This window comes from Microplitis demolitor, chromosome 3 (assembly GCF_026212275.2).
Source record: "Microplitis demolitor isolate Queensland-Clemson2020A chromosome 3, iyMicDemo2.1a, whole genome shotgun sequence".
NCBI classification, from domain to species: domain Eukaryota; kingdom Metazoa; phylum Arthropoda; class Insecta; order Hymenoptera; family Braconidae; genus Microplitis; species Microplitis demolitor.
In genome coordinates, this window is record NC_068547.1 from 5,263,542 (window position 1) to 5,278,911 (window position 15,370).

The following is a 15,370-nucleotide window of genomic DNA, read 5'->3' on the forward strand; positions in this document are numbered from 1 at the left end:
TTTTATGGCTCCCGATGGATTCCTTCGAAAAAAAGGTAAAAAAACATGTGTACAATTTTTTTTTTTTTTTTTTTTTTTAAATAACTGCATTTTCAATTTTATCTTTATTGAATAAAAAATTGATCATTTATCACATGTATGTCAAAAGAATTTATATTCCGGGCAGATGGCCTTCTTCCACAAAATTTTTTTTCGGCAACTTTTTTAAAGGGTCCGTCGTGCCCTAGTCTACCCTATATATAATAAATTTTCTGTCATAAAAATTAAATACAAGATAGATAGAATCAATGATCTCTAGTTTGCAATTTTTGGGTTATTTTGATACGAATAAATTTAGAAAAATAATTGTTACCCTACTTTACACACATAAAGTTTTAAAATAATTGTCAATACTCCTTAAGAGTTCGAAACGGTGAAATCCATTGAAAAATATTTTTCAAACATTGGGCCAGAATAGATTTTTTTTGACATAGAAAACAATAAATTAAAATATCGAAATACTAAAAATAATATTTACCAATGATTATAGTCAAGATGTTGTCGTATAAGTGTGTGAGGCTGTACAGTGCCATAAGTATCAACTTCCGGCATATTCATATCATCAATAAAATAAACCAATTGTTTAGTTCCCGGCGGTCCATAATTACGGCCGGCCTTTTTTTCAAGATACTTTTCAAGTATTCGTTGCAGCATTTCTGTACATAACAACAATTAATAATTTTAAGTACATGATAAGTTATTGTTGAATGTAATTAAAAGCATAATTATTACCTGAAGAAGTATAATAATTAAATGGAATATTAGCGACGTTATAATTATCTGAAAGAGAAGACAATTTGTCGGTAACAATAACACTTTTTCCTGAGCCAGCACTTCCTACCAACATAACTGGGGCTTTTTTATTCATTAACATATCCATGAAAAAACGCAGACGTGCAGTTTCGCTGGTTGATACTAAAGAAGACTTTTAAGAAATGATAATAATAATTATTAAATGTACTGTACATTTAAAAACTTCTCATTTTAAATAATAAAATTATTTATTTGAAATACTTGAAGCGGAATGTCCATGTCCAGTTTAAATTTAACGACTTTATTTTTCCAGTGAACGAATTTTTTAGTTTCATTGTCGATGTAATAATCGAAAACTGTTCCCTCAGAGGGAAATTTAATTGTTTTAAATTCACTGACCCACCATTTACTGAATTCATTCCGCCAATCAATTAATTGATCTTTAAAAAGCGCTGAACCAAAGGACCAAATACAAGCAAATGCGAAATATAATTCGTACCACTCTTTCGGACATTCTGGCGGTAAATTATCATTTGTCAACAAACAATCTAATAAATTACACAACATTTGTAGATGACATATTTCTGGTATTGGTGTGATTTTTTTGAATTTTATTTTGGTAACTTCAAGTAATGACGGCAAATATTTGTCAAATAGTATCATTAGATTAGCACGTTCTGCATTGATACGTGTTTCTATCCAGCTTATGATAAATCTGCGTTTAATTATTTATTTTTAATTAGTTTTCGTCGAAATATTCAAATATTTATTTTTACTGTTCGTAATTGAACACAGTGTGAAAAATTTTCGGAGTGAACACGAATTAAATATGAGTGTGAATGTAGCAGACAATAGACAAATTTAAAATTATAGATAAATAGAGTAAATAATTAAAAAAAAAATATTTATAAAAAATGCACTTATTAATTTCAAAATTTTTTAAATGTTTTGCCTCTGTTAACGTAATGATAAAATTTACAATTGATAACTTACGGATTTGAACCTAAATCTTGTGGATTTATATACAGAATTCCAGCTCTTGAAACAGTAGCAGGTGTCGCAGTACGTAAATTTGATATTTCGAATAATAATCTCATTGATTTAGTTAACGCGATACGCTCATTACTCGCTAATGTCAATACTTTGTTGTCATCCATCACAGTATTAAGTGATTCAATCCACATCGGATCAATATCACCGTCGAATATTATCCATTTTGGTCCATTACCCGACATATTTGCCTGATCCCTCATTAATATTGATAGCAAACTATAACAATAATTAACTTTTGAATAAAAGTTATCGACTGAAACATTAAATATTCAAGTTACGACCTAATTTTATTTAAATAATGACCTACAAGTACTAAAATCTATCATTAAAATAACACTTTTATAATTACTTAATTGTAAATCATTAATAATTCACTGAATTCGTAAAACTATCAAGAAATTACATTAAAGATACATTATTTCCATCTACTCGACAATTGATTACTTTAATAAATAATTACTTTAGAAGTTTTCTCTTGTAATTGAAAACGTTGAAAAATAAATTTAATAAATTTATATTTAATGAGTTTAATTACAAAAATTGTTCTTGATGAAATAATTTAATATACTATTTTATAAAATCAATAGTTAGATAATTCTATCGGAGATTATCTCTCATTGTTTTGACAATTTTAGGTCATTTAACTTTTTTTTTTTAATTAATTAATTAATTTATTAAATTTAAAAACTAAATAAAAGTAAATTGAGAAGACGAATAAATAATTAAAAAGTTAAATATTGTTACCCGTCTTTCCACTCTCTTGTTGCTGGATTAATAACTCCGTAAAGTTCATCATTGGAAACAGCTTTTGGATTAAGATCATTGTAGCAGGGTTTAAGTTTTTTATTTACGTAAGTACGATAAAGAGATTTCCAAACTTTTGTTTTACCAGTACCGGCCATACCGACAATAAATACTGAGTGTCGGACATTTAAAAGTTCTTCGAGTTGAACAATCTGTTGATTCAAAAATAAATAAATTTATAAATCATTTCTTATTGTTATTAATTATTAAAATAAAAAATTACTTTTAAAATAAACCCGTCCTCTGGTTGCATTTTTAAATCAAGTGCAGCTTGACGTATGGTTTTTTCAAACTCCATGTCACGTTTACGTGGGACATTTAGCGCGGGAAATAAATCACCAATAAGACCCATAAATACTGGTGTGTCATCAGTAACTATTTTAGGAGTATTAAAATCACGTAGAGCTCTCATTAAAACTTGATCTTCTGGACGCTGACGATCGTCACGTTTTAGTTTACCCGCAACAACTAGAACTGATTTAATTGCACGAAGACCCCAATCGTAATGATCTTGCTTTGACAATAATTCTCGACAAAGTGAATACAAAGTTATAAACTTTCGTGCCAACAAACGTGCCTTCTGAAATCCCTCAGCGACGAGCATTATTTCACAAATTAAATCAAAATCTGGAACAACCATCGCACATGGTCTGTAAAAAATAATAAATATTCAGAATTTAAAAACAAGGAATTAATAATTTGTTATTCCCAGTAATTAAAATTTTTAGACAATGAAAAAAAAATTTTTAAATAATAATTAATAATTAATTACTTTGTCTAATTAAAATTTTTAGCATACAAAAATATTTTAAATGATTTTTTAATTTTAGTAGTATTTAATGTTTATATTATTTTAAAAGACGCGCTATTTTTAAAAATATTATTTTTTATATAATATAATTTAGTGATTAAACATTTTTTAATTAATAAACTTATTAATTATCATTACAAATAATTTCAAAACATTTTTAATAATTAAAATTCTAAATTTAAATTTCGCGCTCATGCGTGCGCAGCATTATAAGAGCCAATGAATTTGAAGCTACCCCCCACTCTTATGCTATTGCACACGGCACTACGCAGCTTTCCGTTAGTCATTCTAGAAACCTCCGAGTGTTGCTTTAAACCAGTTGATCTTACAATTAAAATAAATAAATAATTTAATTGCTTAATTACATTAAACTATCATAGTAATTGACAATTTAAATAATTGAAGTGAGTGTAGACAATATAAAAAGTGTAAAACATAATGAAGTTAACGTTAAAATGTTGGTCTAAAAATTGAGCGTTTGTTCGTGAGTTAAAATTTTCTAGTTATTAAAAAAAATTATTCGTATCAAATTTCCTAATTAAATTAATTATTATTGAGACTGAAAGTGATAATAAATAAAAATAATGAAAAGTGATAAATTTATAAAAGTTTTTGTGAACTCAAAGTGATTTTTTTTGAATCCAGATGTAGCTAGCTGCAGTTTCGGTGAATAATTTATTATTTTCAATAATTTGTTATGAATTTAACTTAATTAGAAAAAAAAATTGACTTTGAAGTAAGCAGAAAATTTTTAGTATTAAACACTTAAAAAAAATAATAAATTACTTTGTGTTATTAATTATAATCACAATTAATTAAAAAAATTTCCAATTTAAATTTCGTGCTCATGCGCGCGCACTATTATGAGAGCCAATAAATTCAAAGCTACCCCCACTCTTATGCTATTGCACACGGCACTACGCAGCTTTCCGTTAGTCATTCTAAAAACATCCGAGTGTTGCTTCAAAGCAGTTGATCTTACAGTTAAATTAATGTAAATTAAACAATTAAATTGCTTAATTATATCAAATTGTTGTAATAATTCATAATTTAAATAATTAAAGTCAGTGTAAAAAGTATAAAAAGTGTAAAATGTAGTGAAGTGAACGTTAAAATGGTGGTTTAAAGTTTGAGTGTTTGTTCGCGAGTTAAAATTTTTTAGTTAAAAAAAAAAAATAGTTCGTATCAATTTTTAAATGTAATTAGTTTAGTTATTTTTCTTGATTGAAAGCGGAAATAATTAAAAATAACAATACAAAAGTGATAAATTTGTGAAAGTTTTCATGAACTCAGTCACAATTAATTATTTTTTTCTTTTTTTTTTTTTATAATGCACTGTTTTTAAAAAAATTCAAAAATTATGAGACGTCGGCTAATCTCGGTACCATAAATTTTTAATTCAAAACATTTTTAAATTTCAAACACTTGAAAATAATATTTAACAATTCTTTACTTTTAGTAATTAAATTTTTCAGTGCACGATAATATTTTTACGAACATTTTAATTCTAATGGTACTTAATTTTTTTATTATTTAAAAAGACGTGGTATTTCTAAAAATATTTTTTTATTTAAATAATACAATTTAGTTATCAATTATTTTTTCTTTGATGAACTCACTAATTAATTTATTATTAGAATAAATGTTGCAACATTGTTAATAATTATTTAACATTCCAAATTTAAATTTCGCGCTTATGCGCGCGCAGCATTATAAGAGCCAATTAATTCAAAGCTACCCCCACTCTTATGCTATTGCACACGGCACCGCGCAGCTTTCCGTTAGTCATTCTAGAAACCTTCAAATGTAGCTTTTAAAGCAGTTGGTCTTACAATTAAAGTAAATTAATAAATTTAATTGCTTAATTAAATCAAAATATTGTAATAATTCATAATTTAAATAATTAAAGTGTAAAATGTAATAAATTCAGTGTAAAAATTATAAAAAGTGTAAAATGTAGTGAAGTGAACGTTAAAATGGTGGTTCTCAGTTTCAGTGTTTGTTCGAGAGTTTAAAATTTTTTAGTTGTTAAAAAAAAAATTATTCGTACTAAATTTTTTTAATTTAATTAGCTTCATTAATTCTTGTGATTAAAAGTGACAATAATTAAAAATAATAATAAAAAGTCGATGAATTTTTAAAAGTGTTTGTGAACTTAGAAAGTGATTTTTTTTTTTTTTTTGAATCCAGATGTAGCTGCCTGCTGTTTCGGTGAGTAATTTATTATTTTCACTAATTCACTATTAATTATAACTCAATCAAAAAAAAGATGATCCTGAAGTTAACAGGAAGTTAGAAACTTTTTTTTTGCGAATCAATGAAAAAATTAATATTTTGACGCATAAATTTAAATACGTATATATTTAAATTTAAAAAATATATAAAAGCAATAGTTGTATACCTAAATAACGTTTTCAAATTCTCCGGTAATTCTGTCCTTCCCGCGTACCCAGGGTTCATGGTAATGAACATCCCGACCGTATTAATAAGATTCAACTCTTCTCCAAAAAACATAAATTTATTTTTTCTACTTTTAATACCATCCAGTACACATTTAACTTGAACCGCTACCACAGAAAGAACTTCAACAGATATCCTATTAAATTCATCAAAACATCCCCACGCTCCGGTCTGTGCCAGTCCTTTGTAAATATTTCCACACGACTAAAACAACAAATCATATTTTTTCATTTATCATAAATAAATAAACAAATAATTAAAAAAAAAAAAAAAAAAAACTAAAATATACTTTATAATCAAGTTGTTCAGAACAATTAAAAACATAAACCATTTGACCCAGAGCACGACCTAAATCCTTGGTTGTTTCGGTTTTACCAGTTCCCGCAGGGCCAGCGGGTGCTCCACCCATCACTAAATGTAGTGATTGTGTCAGCGTTATATAACAACGATCTGTCAGTGGAGTTATTACCAAACGTGGAACATTTCCTAGGTATTCATACCCATATGCAAAATTTGCATCACAAATATTAACAAAACAATCACCAATACCGTCGTCCCACCTACAAAAATTATTAACATTCATTATATTCAAAAGTTATATACTGCAAATTGCAAATTAATTGAAACTGCAGCTATTTTAAAATACTAATAATTATAATAATAATAATGATGATAATAAATAACTGACCTATGACGTAGTTGAGATTGCCATTGAAAATTTGATGAATTTTCAGCTCTAGTTGCTATTAATTTACCAACAACATCTCTCGCATGAACATCAATTGTGCAAATAGTCATTATTTTTTGTCGTTCATTATCGGTCAACTCGCCGCACAATATTGTTATGAGTGTGTTCAATTGGTTTATTTGTTTTTTTTGGTAATCCTTGAGAGCACTTTCGAAACCTTCCTCGAGCCTCGCGAATGCCATGTTCACCTCGGCGGTCCACCAAATTTGGGTGCCGCAGAGAGCGGGCTGGGCCGGGTAGTCTAGGATCCACTGCTCGCGGGGTTTCTCGTCGTAAGACGTCACCGCTTGATTAAAATGGTATCTTACGGTCTTCTGCATTCTCGATGTCAAAATGTTCAGCCAGGTTTCCACGACACCGCTGCAATCACACACTCCGTGTATTTCCATCTCCTCACCGTCTTTTGCTATCATGCTGACAGCCAGTTTGCTTGGCTTTCCTGACTCTAACTTCCATTTTAAGTTTGATATTGAGTCGTATAGTTTTGATAAATGTTTGCAGACCAATTCTGGATTATTGCCTGTAAATTTAAGTCAGTTTTTTATTTTATTGAAATGAGGAAAAAAATATTTGATGATTCTTGGGTAATTTTTTTTATTGAAATAGTTCTAGATCAAAAAATTAATTAATTTTAATTGAATTAATAATTAATTAATTAATAATTATTAATTAAATTAATAATTACTAACGCGAGAATTAGATTTATCGGTTTTAATTAGCAATTACTATTATTTTTTTGATAATTATGAAAAACAAATATTTAGATTTAGTGAAGATAAATTTTTTATCATGAATTTTTATTATTTTTATTTATCTTTGATATTTTGTTGATTTTAATATTTATTTTTACTTTAAAATGGACTTCTGAGAATAAATTTCTGTTGAAATGTCTACTTTTTAGTCACTAAATAATTATTCTATTGATGTAATTTAAAATATTAGTCAAAATGGACCTTAAAATTTTAATTCGAATCACGTGGAATTAAAATTCGCATGTTAACTTTTTAAAAGTAACTAAAGTAATCAATAAAAAATAATAGTGAATTCATTTTATTTTTAAAATTTAAAATTTCTACTAGTCAAATTTATCCCATTTGCTCCATAAGTGAAAAAAAAAAAAAAATAAGCTGTACTATTTTAAAATTGAAACGTGACAGCCACAATTGATAAAAACTTTAAAAAGTGCAATCGATACGACCCAGTAGAAATAAATAATATTAGTACCTCAATTTAATATTTGAAAATAAAAAATGAAAACTTTTAGAAGGAGTCATTACATAATTAGTGAAAATATTAAAATATTAACCGTTGCTAAGAATATCAAGCAGATCTGCAGATGAAATAAAATAGAATCTAGGGTACGCCAACCGCTTCATCTCTAAATAATTAAACAATGCTTTTTCGCAGATATTTAATTGCATTTGTAAATCTTCAAGTCGTTCCAATAATTTCGGTCTATTTGTAGCCTTAACTATATTAAGATTGGCTAGCATTTCCTTGAGTAATTCCTGTATAACAATAAAACAATCAAAACCGATGCTAAATATTGAGAACTCGGTTTAATATTTCAAAGCTCATGAATATTTAATAATAGTCTAAAAATTACTTTGAAATCCCGGTCAATTATTTCAAAACGTTTCGTATCTTCAGGTAATTGTTTTCGAATGTCTTCTGAGTCTATAAATATACTTTCAAGATGTATCCAAGCACGTTGCACATCAAACCAAATATTGATAATTGCGTCTGCGTTGCTTAATTTTTTCCGCCAATCATTAACCATTTCAACAAAGTAACCAATTGATTTTGAGTTCATCATATTTTGTAGTTGAACCTGACAAAAAATTAATAAATTAATTAAATAACAAGTACACTGTAAAAAAATTGCGGAGTGGATGATTCTTTATTTATTTAATTTCCTCGGAGTGAATTTTACCAGAAGGGCTGTTTCGGAAAATATTAATTATGAAAAAAATTACTAATACATAGTGAGCTTAGGTCTTTGATATTTTGACATTTATATTGAGTACGGAAATAATTACGAGCTCCCTTTCCATATATTCACGCGAAATAATTTTAAAAAATTATAAGCAGCTGATAATGAAACTTTAACAAATATAATTCCACGGAGTCTCAAACTGTCTTATGACTTACATCAACCATACCACGAGGTAACATTTCATATCATACCGAAATATCAAATATTCCCATAAAAACTATCTCACTATAGCTATTCAATAATTTAATACTTTCACTATGTATCATATATATGAAATTATAATTTAGTGAATTACTAAAAAATTTTATAAATTAAAAACATAATATTCTTAGTTTAATTATTAATATCTGAATAAATTATTTATTTAAATAATTATGTTTCTAATTATCAGCTGTTTCTATTAAATATAAATTTATTTAAGTATTAAAACTCCAAACCGGAGCGAATGTGGGGTGAAATAAAATCCGTATTTACTCCTGATTTTTTACAGTGTATTCTAAAATTTTTTTATTAAAATTACCTGATTGTCTTCTAAAATTTCAATAGTCTCCTCACTTATTTTCAAAGTATTTAATTTACTTCTTTCGTGAAACTCTTTATCAAACTCTAAATTAGCCCAGGTGTTGGTTAATTCTTTAATTATTTTCTCCATCGCCATTTCCTTGACAGCTTTGTCAACGGTATTTTTAACTTCTTCTTCATATTTATGAAGTTCTAATTTTAAAAGATCTTCGAGAGTCGTCTTGTCAGTCATAGTGAATCTTACCTATAAAATAGTAAAATCCCGTCTTTACATAATTATTCAACAAGTTATATTTAGTGAAAACTCTTAATTTATTAACTCGAGTTTCTGCCATTAATTGCTGCCAGTGGCGGTCGCGGATTGCAGGATTCTGAAGCTCTGATACTGCTCTCAATGACGACATCATATTTTTAACTTGAGCTTCGATGTAATTAAATAACTCCCACGATTTGCATTCTTTATCTAACACTTCAATAATTTATTTTATTAATTAGTTAAATAATTAATTAATTAATTGCACAAGTTATTCATTGAAATATAAATATTACATCGTAGTTCGCGGATTAATTTTTTACACTCGAGATCCATTCCTTCGACATCAATTTTTTTCCAAGTCGTCGTATTCCATTCATTTAAACTACTTGTTATAACGATAACGTAATCCCAAAGGCATTTTAATAATTTAAGTTCACGTCTCAATTGGTTTATTTCTTTGTAATCTTGAACCTGCAATTCGTGGATTGCCGCTGAAGATCTGAGTGTTTTTAGCTCAGATTCAAGTTCATTTACATCTGAATTTAATTTGTCGAGATTTTCATAAACGTTCTCGCAGTCTGGGCTGTGAAATTTAATTACACATTTAGGGATATGATTATTAATTATTATAAATTATAATTTTCTAAAAAATTACCTGAATAATTTATTATTGAGAAATTTTTTATAATACTGCTGTTGTTTGTAGTCGAAATAATTCAGTCGTTTTTTTATGAGATCTACTTGATGAGCTAGAAGTGGCGCTACTTGTTGTTTTACTTGTGCAGCTAATTTTTTCACAGTTCCCCATGATTCTGGAAGCTCAACGAGCCATTGATGAGTTTGTTCGCTGAAATCTACTTGATATTGTTCCAACAAATTTATGGTCTCCTGAAAAAATTTTTAATATTTATTGCGACATTTACTTTTAAAGTAATAAAAACTTTAATTTTCTAAAATTAATAAATAAATAAAGAGCCATTTATAAAATACGTTCGCACTTATGGGGGAGGGGGTCTAAGGAAACATGAAGTTCGCAGCTCAACAAACAATTTTCCAAATTTTCCTCGAATTTAAAATTTATTTATTAAAGATTCATTACTGCAAATAATAAATATTTTAAAATATACGAGTGTGAATCTAGCAATGAGACAAATCCAAAATTATAAATAAATAGAGTAAATAATTTAAAAAATAATATTTTTGAATTTTTTAAATGTCCATTTTTTAAAAATTTTATTTTATTAATTATTTACTCTATTTATTTATAATTTTAAATTTGTCTGGTGTATGCTACATTTACTCTCATTTAAAATATAGAAATTTTTGTACTATTGATTGATATATATTATTACGGGGGGAGGGGGGGGGGGGGGGGGGTTGCAGAAAATGTGATACAGCGTGACGAAGGGGGGAGGGTCTAAACAAGTAAAATTTTTCATAACGTATTATAAAAACAGCCTCTAATAAAATAAATACAAATTACTTTTATTGGATCAAACATTCCATCAATTTTGTACTGCTTATCTCTAACTTCTTTCAAATAGTACATCGTTTTTAATAAGCCTTCATAGTCATCTTCTAAAATTGGCTGATTAAATCTGCTAGTAGCTTTTTGTAGAAATTCTGACAATTCTTTCAAACTAATAATTAAAAGAAAAAATTAAACAATTAATCAACAAGCAAAAATTTTCTAGTTTTCACAAAAATCGTTGGCTACTTTTTGTTAAAAAATTATTTGCGTGAATTAATTACTTGAAAATTGTTTGCTACAGACCTACTGTCTACATGATCGACGAGATGTGTCTTCAAAATATTAGACCATTTACAAATAGTATTTAATAATGTTTGCTTAAATAATTTGTTATTGATCTTAAACCAACGACATAAAATTTTGTCATTTTCAATTTCGTTACATTTATTGTATAGCTCAATAAAATAATCAATTTCACGTTTGAAATCCACTAGCTCAGGTTTCTTCTCTTTAAATTCTGATAAATTAACCGCAGATTTATTTTTTGATTCATTTCCGGCGTTTAAATTTTTAGAGTAACGTAAAAAAAAATTGAGATACTCTTGTCTGTCGTTGAGCCATATCCAATTGTATGTCTCGTATATCTTGATGATATTATAACAGAATTAATATAAAAATGAATAATTAATTACACTCATTGTAATAAATGTTTGATAATATGCCTGAGGGCTTGACTAAAACTTACCGCAGCATATTCCTGAGCTTGAATTAGTGCTTCCTTAACTCGGTTACAAGTTTCTTCTAACATAAATACTATTCGCTCGTCTTCAACTAAGTCAAGCTTGTTTTAATAATATACATAACAAAAACTATTATTATACATTCAGAGTATTTTTTTAATTTATTACTCACTCCATTATTTTACTTATTAATTATTTATTGCTTGTAAAAATATAAATATAAGTAACTGAAATACTAACTCCATAATGTTCTTGTTGTTCGAATTTATCGGGATCTAAACGAGTTATCAATGTTCCCATTTTCATAATATCAAACAATAAGCCTTCGTAAAACCCGTAGAATCCCTCGGGGTGTTCTATCTCGACAGGAGGATGAAAACTGATATTTGGAATTTCTAAACATAGATTTACCTCAAATAATGGATATACATCGGCTTGTGGATCAGTTTCGTCTAGTATGTAACAGACACTATATATTTTTAAAATAAAAACAAAAGTATAATAAACTTCTCCGATAGCAGAGTAAATAATAAACATAAACTATTTATACAAATATATATTGATTTGGGGGGAGGGGGGAGAATAAGTCCCTTGTATATAAATTTTTAAACGATTCTTTTTACTATTTTTGATTAACGAATGAATACTTTATCAGTATAACCCAGTTCTAAAAAAGAAATTTGAAAAGTAGGACAAAATGAGCCAGCTAAAAAAATAATAAAATTATTTTTCTTTGAAAATTTCACACTTTATATGAAAAAAAAAACTTAATGTATATTACGTATAATTAAAATATAAATAATTTAATTATTAAAAATAAAATTTTTAAGCTAATTTCAAAATTTTTAATTTTTTGTAAAAAATTTCAAATGACTCAAATTGCCTCATTTGAGATGATACTGAAGTTAGCTGACGTCTAATAATTTTTGGAATTTTTTCAAAACGATAAATACGCACTCATAGTTTTTTTAATTTTCTACATGTGCATATTTTTTATTTTTTTCTTTTGTAATTGATTTGTTTAAAAAAAGAATCCAAAAATTGTTAACTGTCTGTTAACTTCGAAATCATCATTAGTCATGTGGGGCAAGTATGCGCAAACCTATTCATTTTGAACTTAAATGCATGTGTTTGCGCATACTTATCCACTGCGCACATTGGCCAACATGACTACTGTTTTATTTTCTTGTGCGGTTTGAAAAAAAAAATTATAGTGGGTCCATTTTATCTCGGAATTATATTTCATGAGAAATTTTACTCGACTCATTTTATCCCCTTTCTCGTCAGTCATTACCTAGTTGAAACAGCTTGTATCAAAGCTTTGGATATCAATTGATCAATATAAATAAGATAAGGTTTCCACTTGACTAGTCTAATTGCCTTGAGTTCTGAATCTTCTTCAGTTCCATTATCCTTTGTCGAGATTTCCGTTATCGTCATTTCACCATTTGTAACTGCATCATTAATTTCTTCATTTTCTCCTACGATTCCGCTCTTTGTAAAACCCGCATTTCCATTAAATTCACTTTAAAAAAAAGTGTTTTATATATTTACACAAAAAAAAAAAATCATACTTTAATTTCAAATACTAACTCGAGATTTGCGATTCTCTCATCTGCATTTACAGTACGCTTATCATTATTTAATAAACTTAAATCAAGCTCTGACTCGTTTGCGATGTAGGCTGATTCAGGTGAAATATTAAAATACAGTTTATAATTTTCATCCAAAATTCGTTTTATTTCTTCTTGTGTCCGCTCAATAGTGCTATAGCGTCTGTCAAATTTTTCTTTACGATCTCCAATCGCAATTAAATTCTCAACTTTATTGTCTTTGCGTTCCAAAATTGGCGCCATTGCCCAATCGTTTATACTCTTCATTAAATCATCGATATTATTAACGGCTTTCAATTTACGATAATACAAATTCCTCACAAGTATTAATAACTTATTAATGTAATCTGGTATTTCTGCATCGTATAAATTTTTTTTATAAAAATTAAAAATTTTATTTTAAAATAAAAGCGTAACAAGTTAATTAAAGTTGAATGTTGTTGATAAACTCATTAATCATAAAATTAAATACTTTCTGTTAACTATAGAATTACATATATTTATACTCACCTGGTGAGTTCCAGTTATAATTAATCTGTCCCTCATCAATCATATCATCAATCATTCGTATTTCCTCTTGTAATAATTCAAACTCTACGTCTGAACATTTCGATCGAATTTCGTTGTACCTCAAAAATCATAATATTATTCCATTAAATAATTAATTAATTAATTAATTATTATAAATTAATAATATCAAATACCAATTAACAATCAGACCAATATTGTATTTAGTGTCAACGAAAAATTGTGTTTTCGTAAACAAATCGACAGCTTCTTTTGGCAAATTATTTTTTTCCAACATAGTCATATATTTTGTTTCTTTTAAAATAATTTCAATTTCAGGATTCAAATTTGACTTTAATTTGTTATTGTCAGTAACAAAAAGAGGTTTCATTAAATTTTCATAACAAATTTTCGGTACGCTGTCAGACCACTCGGTAAATATTTTATTTTCGGTTTCATATAATAATGTCTAAAAAATATATTTAGTTATTTTTTATTTAAAAATCTATATATATATATATATATATATATATATATATATATATATATATATATATACAAAATGTAAATATATTTAAATATTTACTTGAATCTCATCGTGTTTATTTATAATATCTAGTCCAGATTGTGTTACAAATATCGGATGATTAATTAATTTAATTGATTCTATAGGATAATCAATATGACGTTGTAATTTCATTAGCAAGCCTAATTTACCAGCTACGGGTGGAAAATGTTCATCATCTTTTATACAAATTGTATTTTCTACTCCAAAATTATTATCGAACACAATCTATTTTATAATATCATTAAATTATTTAAGTAAATAATAATAATAATAATAATAATAATAATAATAATAATAATAATAATAATAATAATAATAACAGTAAAATTGTTAATAATTTTATTACCTTAATTTCATCAAGATAATTGTGAATAAGCGACAGTAATTTTTCATAGTTATCCCATAACTGTGATTGTATAATTGGCCTTTGAGAAATTGGATCAATTATAAAAATTAGTTTTATCATTTTTTCAATATCGTGGCACTCGTTAAAAGCCTTATCAAATATAGAAGCTAATTTTTTGTCATATTCTTCAACCTAAATAAATCCGACAATTATTAGTCAATTTATCTTTATTTGAAAACGGCAAGGTATCACTGTCAAAATATTAACTTTATTTAAAAAGATGGTGATGTCATTTAAAAATTTATCATCCTCCGGAAATAAAATGTCATATTCCACAGCACCCAATTCGTTATAACTTTTTATAAATTCATTGTACACTTGGTTTATCTTGTCAACCAATATTTTACCTTTGAAACCGGCTATTTCAATCCGCTCTAATTTTGAATACTCGTTTGCGATTTCAAATAAATTCTATATTTATGAATTATCACACATGAAAAAAATGTATAGAAAAATATATGAAATATTTAAATATATATGAAGTATGTATAAAAAATATATTTTTAATGGATAATTTTTGTATATATTTTGAATCTAATTTGAATATGTATAAATATATTTACAATATATACGAAAATTGGTCAAAAGTTAGTTATTAAAAAAATATTTTTTATACATTTTTT

At 26.8% G+C, this 15,370-nt stretch overlaps 1 protein-coding gene and 1 long non-coding RNA gene across 4 annotated transcripts in view; one reads left to right on the plus strand and one right to left on the minus strand.

The window, feature by feature from the left end:
• LOC103580765 (dynein beta chain, ciliary) overlaps window positions 1-15,370 on the minus strand; it is a 33,727-nt gene that overhangs the window by 15,509 nt on the left and 2,848 nt on the right. The window contains exons 8-33 of the mRNA XM_053737696.1: window positions 14,955-15,158; window positions 14,688-14,879; window positions 14,360-14,566; window positions 13,971-14,242; window positions 13,777-13,895; window positions 13,241-13,622; window positions 12,948-13,151; window positions 11,894-12,122; window positions 11,659-11,754; window positions 11,217-11,557; window positions 10,926-11,082; window positions 10,098-10,330; window positions 9,736-10,025; window positions 9,507-9,655; window positions 9,185-9,430; window positions 8,275-8,499; window positions 7,975-8,176; window positions 6,609-7,188; window positions 6,210-6,480; window positions 5,862-6,124; window positions 3,008-3,299; window positions 2,590-2,801; window positions 1,786-2,061; window positions 1,054-1,507; window positions 772-964; window positions 518-695 (exon numbers count right to left, since the gene is read on the minus strand). Coding sequence (XP_053593671.1) covers window positions 518-695; window positions 772-964; window positions 1,054-1,507; window positions 1,786-2,061; window positions 2,590-2,801; window positions 3,008-3,299; window positions 5,862-6,124; window positions 6,210-6,480; window positions 6,609-7,188; window positions 7,975-8,176; window positions 8,275-8,499; window positions 9,185-9,430; window positions 9,507-9,655; window positions 9,736-10,025; window positions 10,098-10,330; window positions 10,926-11,082; window positions 11,217-11,557; window positions 11,659-11,754; window positions 11,894-12,122; window positions 12,948-13,151; window positions 13,241-13,622; window positions 13,777-13,895; window positions 13,971-14,242; window positions 14,360-14,566; window positions 14,688-14,879; window positions 14,955-15,158 — 6,467 coding nt within the window. The remainder of the gene's footprint in view (window positions 1-517; window positions 696-771; window positions 965-1,053; window positions 1,508-1,785; window positions 2,062-2,589; window positions 2,802-3,007; window positions 3,300-5,861; window positions 6,125-6,209; window positions 6,481-6,608; window positions 7,189-7,974; window positions 8,177-8,274; window positions 8,500-9,184; window positions 9,431-9,506; window positions 9,656-9,735; window positions 10,026-10,097; window positions 10,331-10,925; window positions 11,083-11,216; window positions 11,558-11,658; window positions 11,755-11,893; window positions 12,123-12,947; window positions 13,152-13,240; window positions 13,623-13,776; window positions 13,896-13,970; window positions 14,243-14,359; window positions 14,567-14,687; window positions 14,880-14,954; window positions 15,159-15,370) is intronic.
• Window positions 5,636-15,370, plus strand: part of LOC128667474 (uncharacterized) — a 146,070-nt gene continuing 136,335 nt past the window's right edge. For all 3 annotated transcript variants that reach the window (XR_008403450.1, XR_008403447.1, XR_008403452.1), the window contains exon 1: window positions 5,636-5,671. This is a non-coding gene — a long non-coding RNA (uncharacterized LOC128667474). The remainder of the gene's footprint in view (window positions 5,672-15,370) is intronic.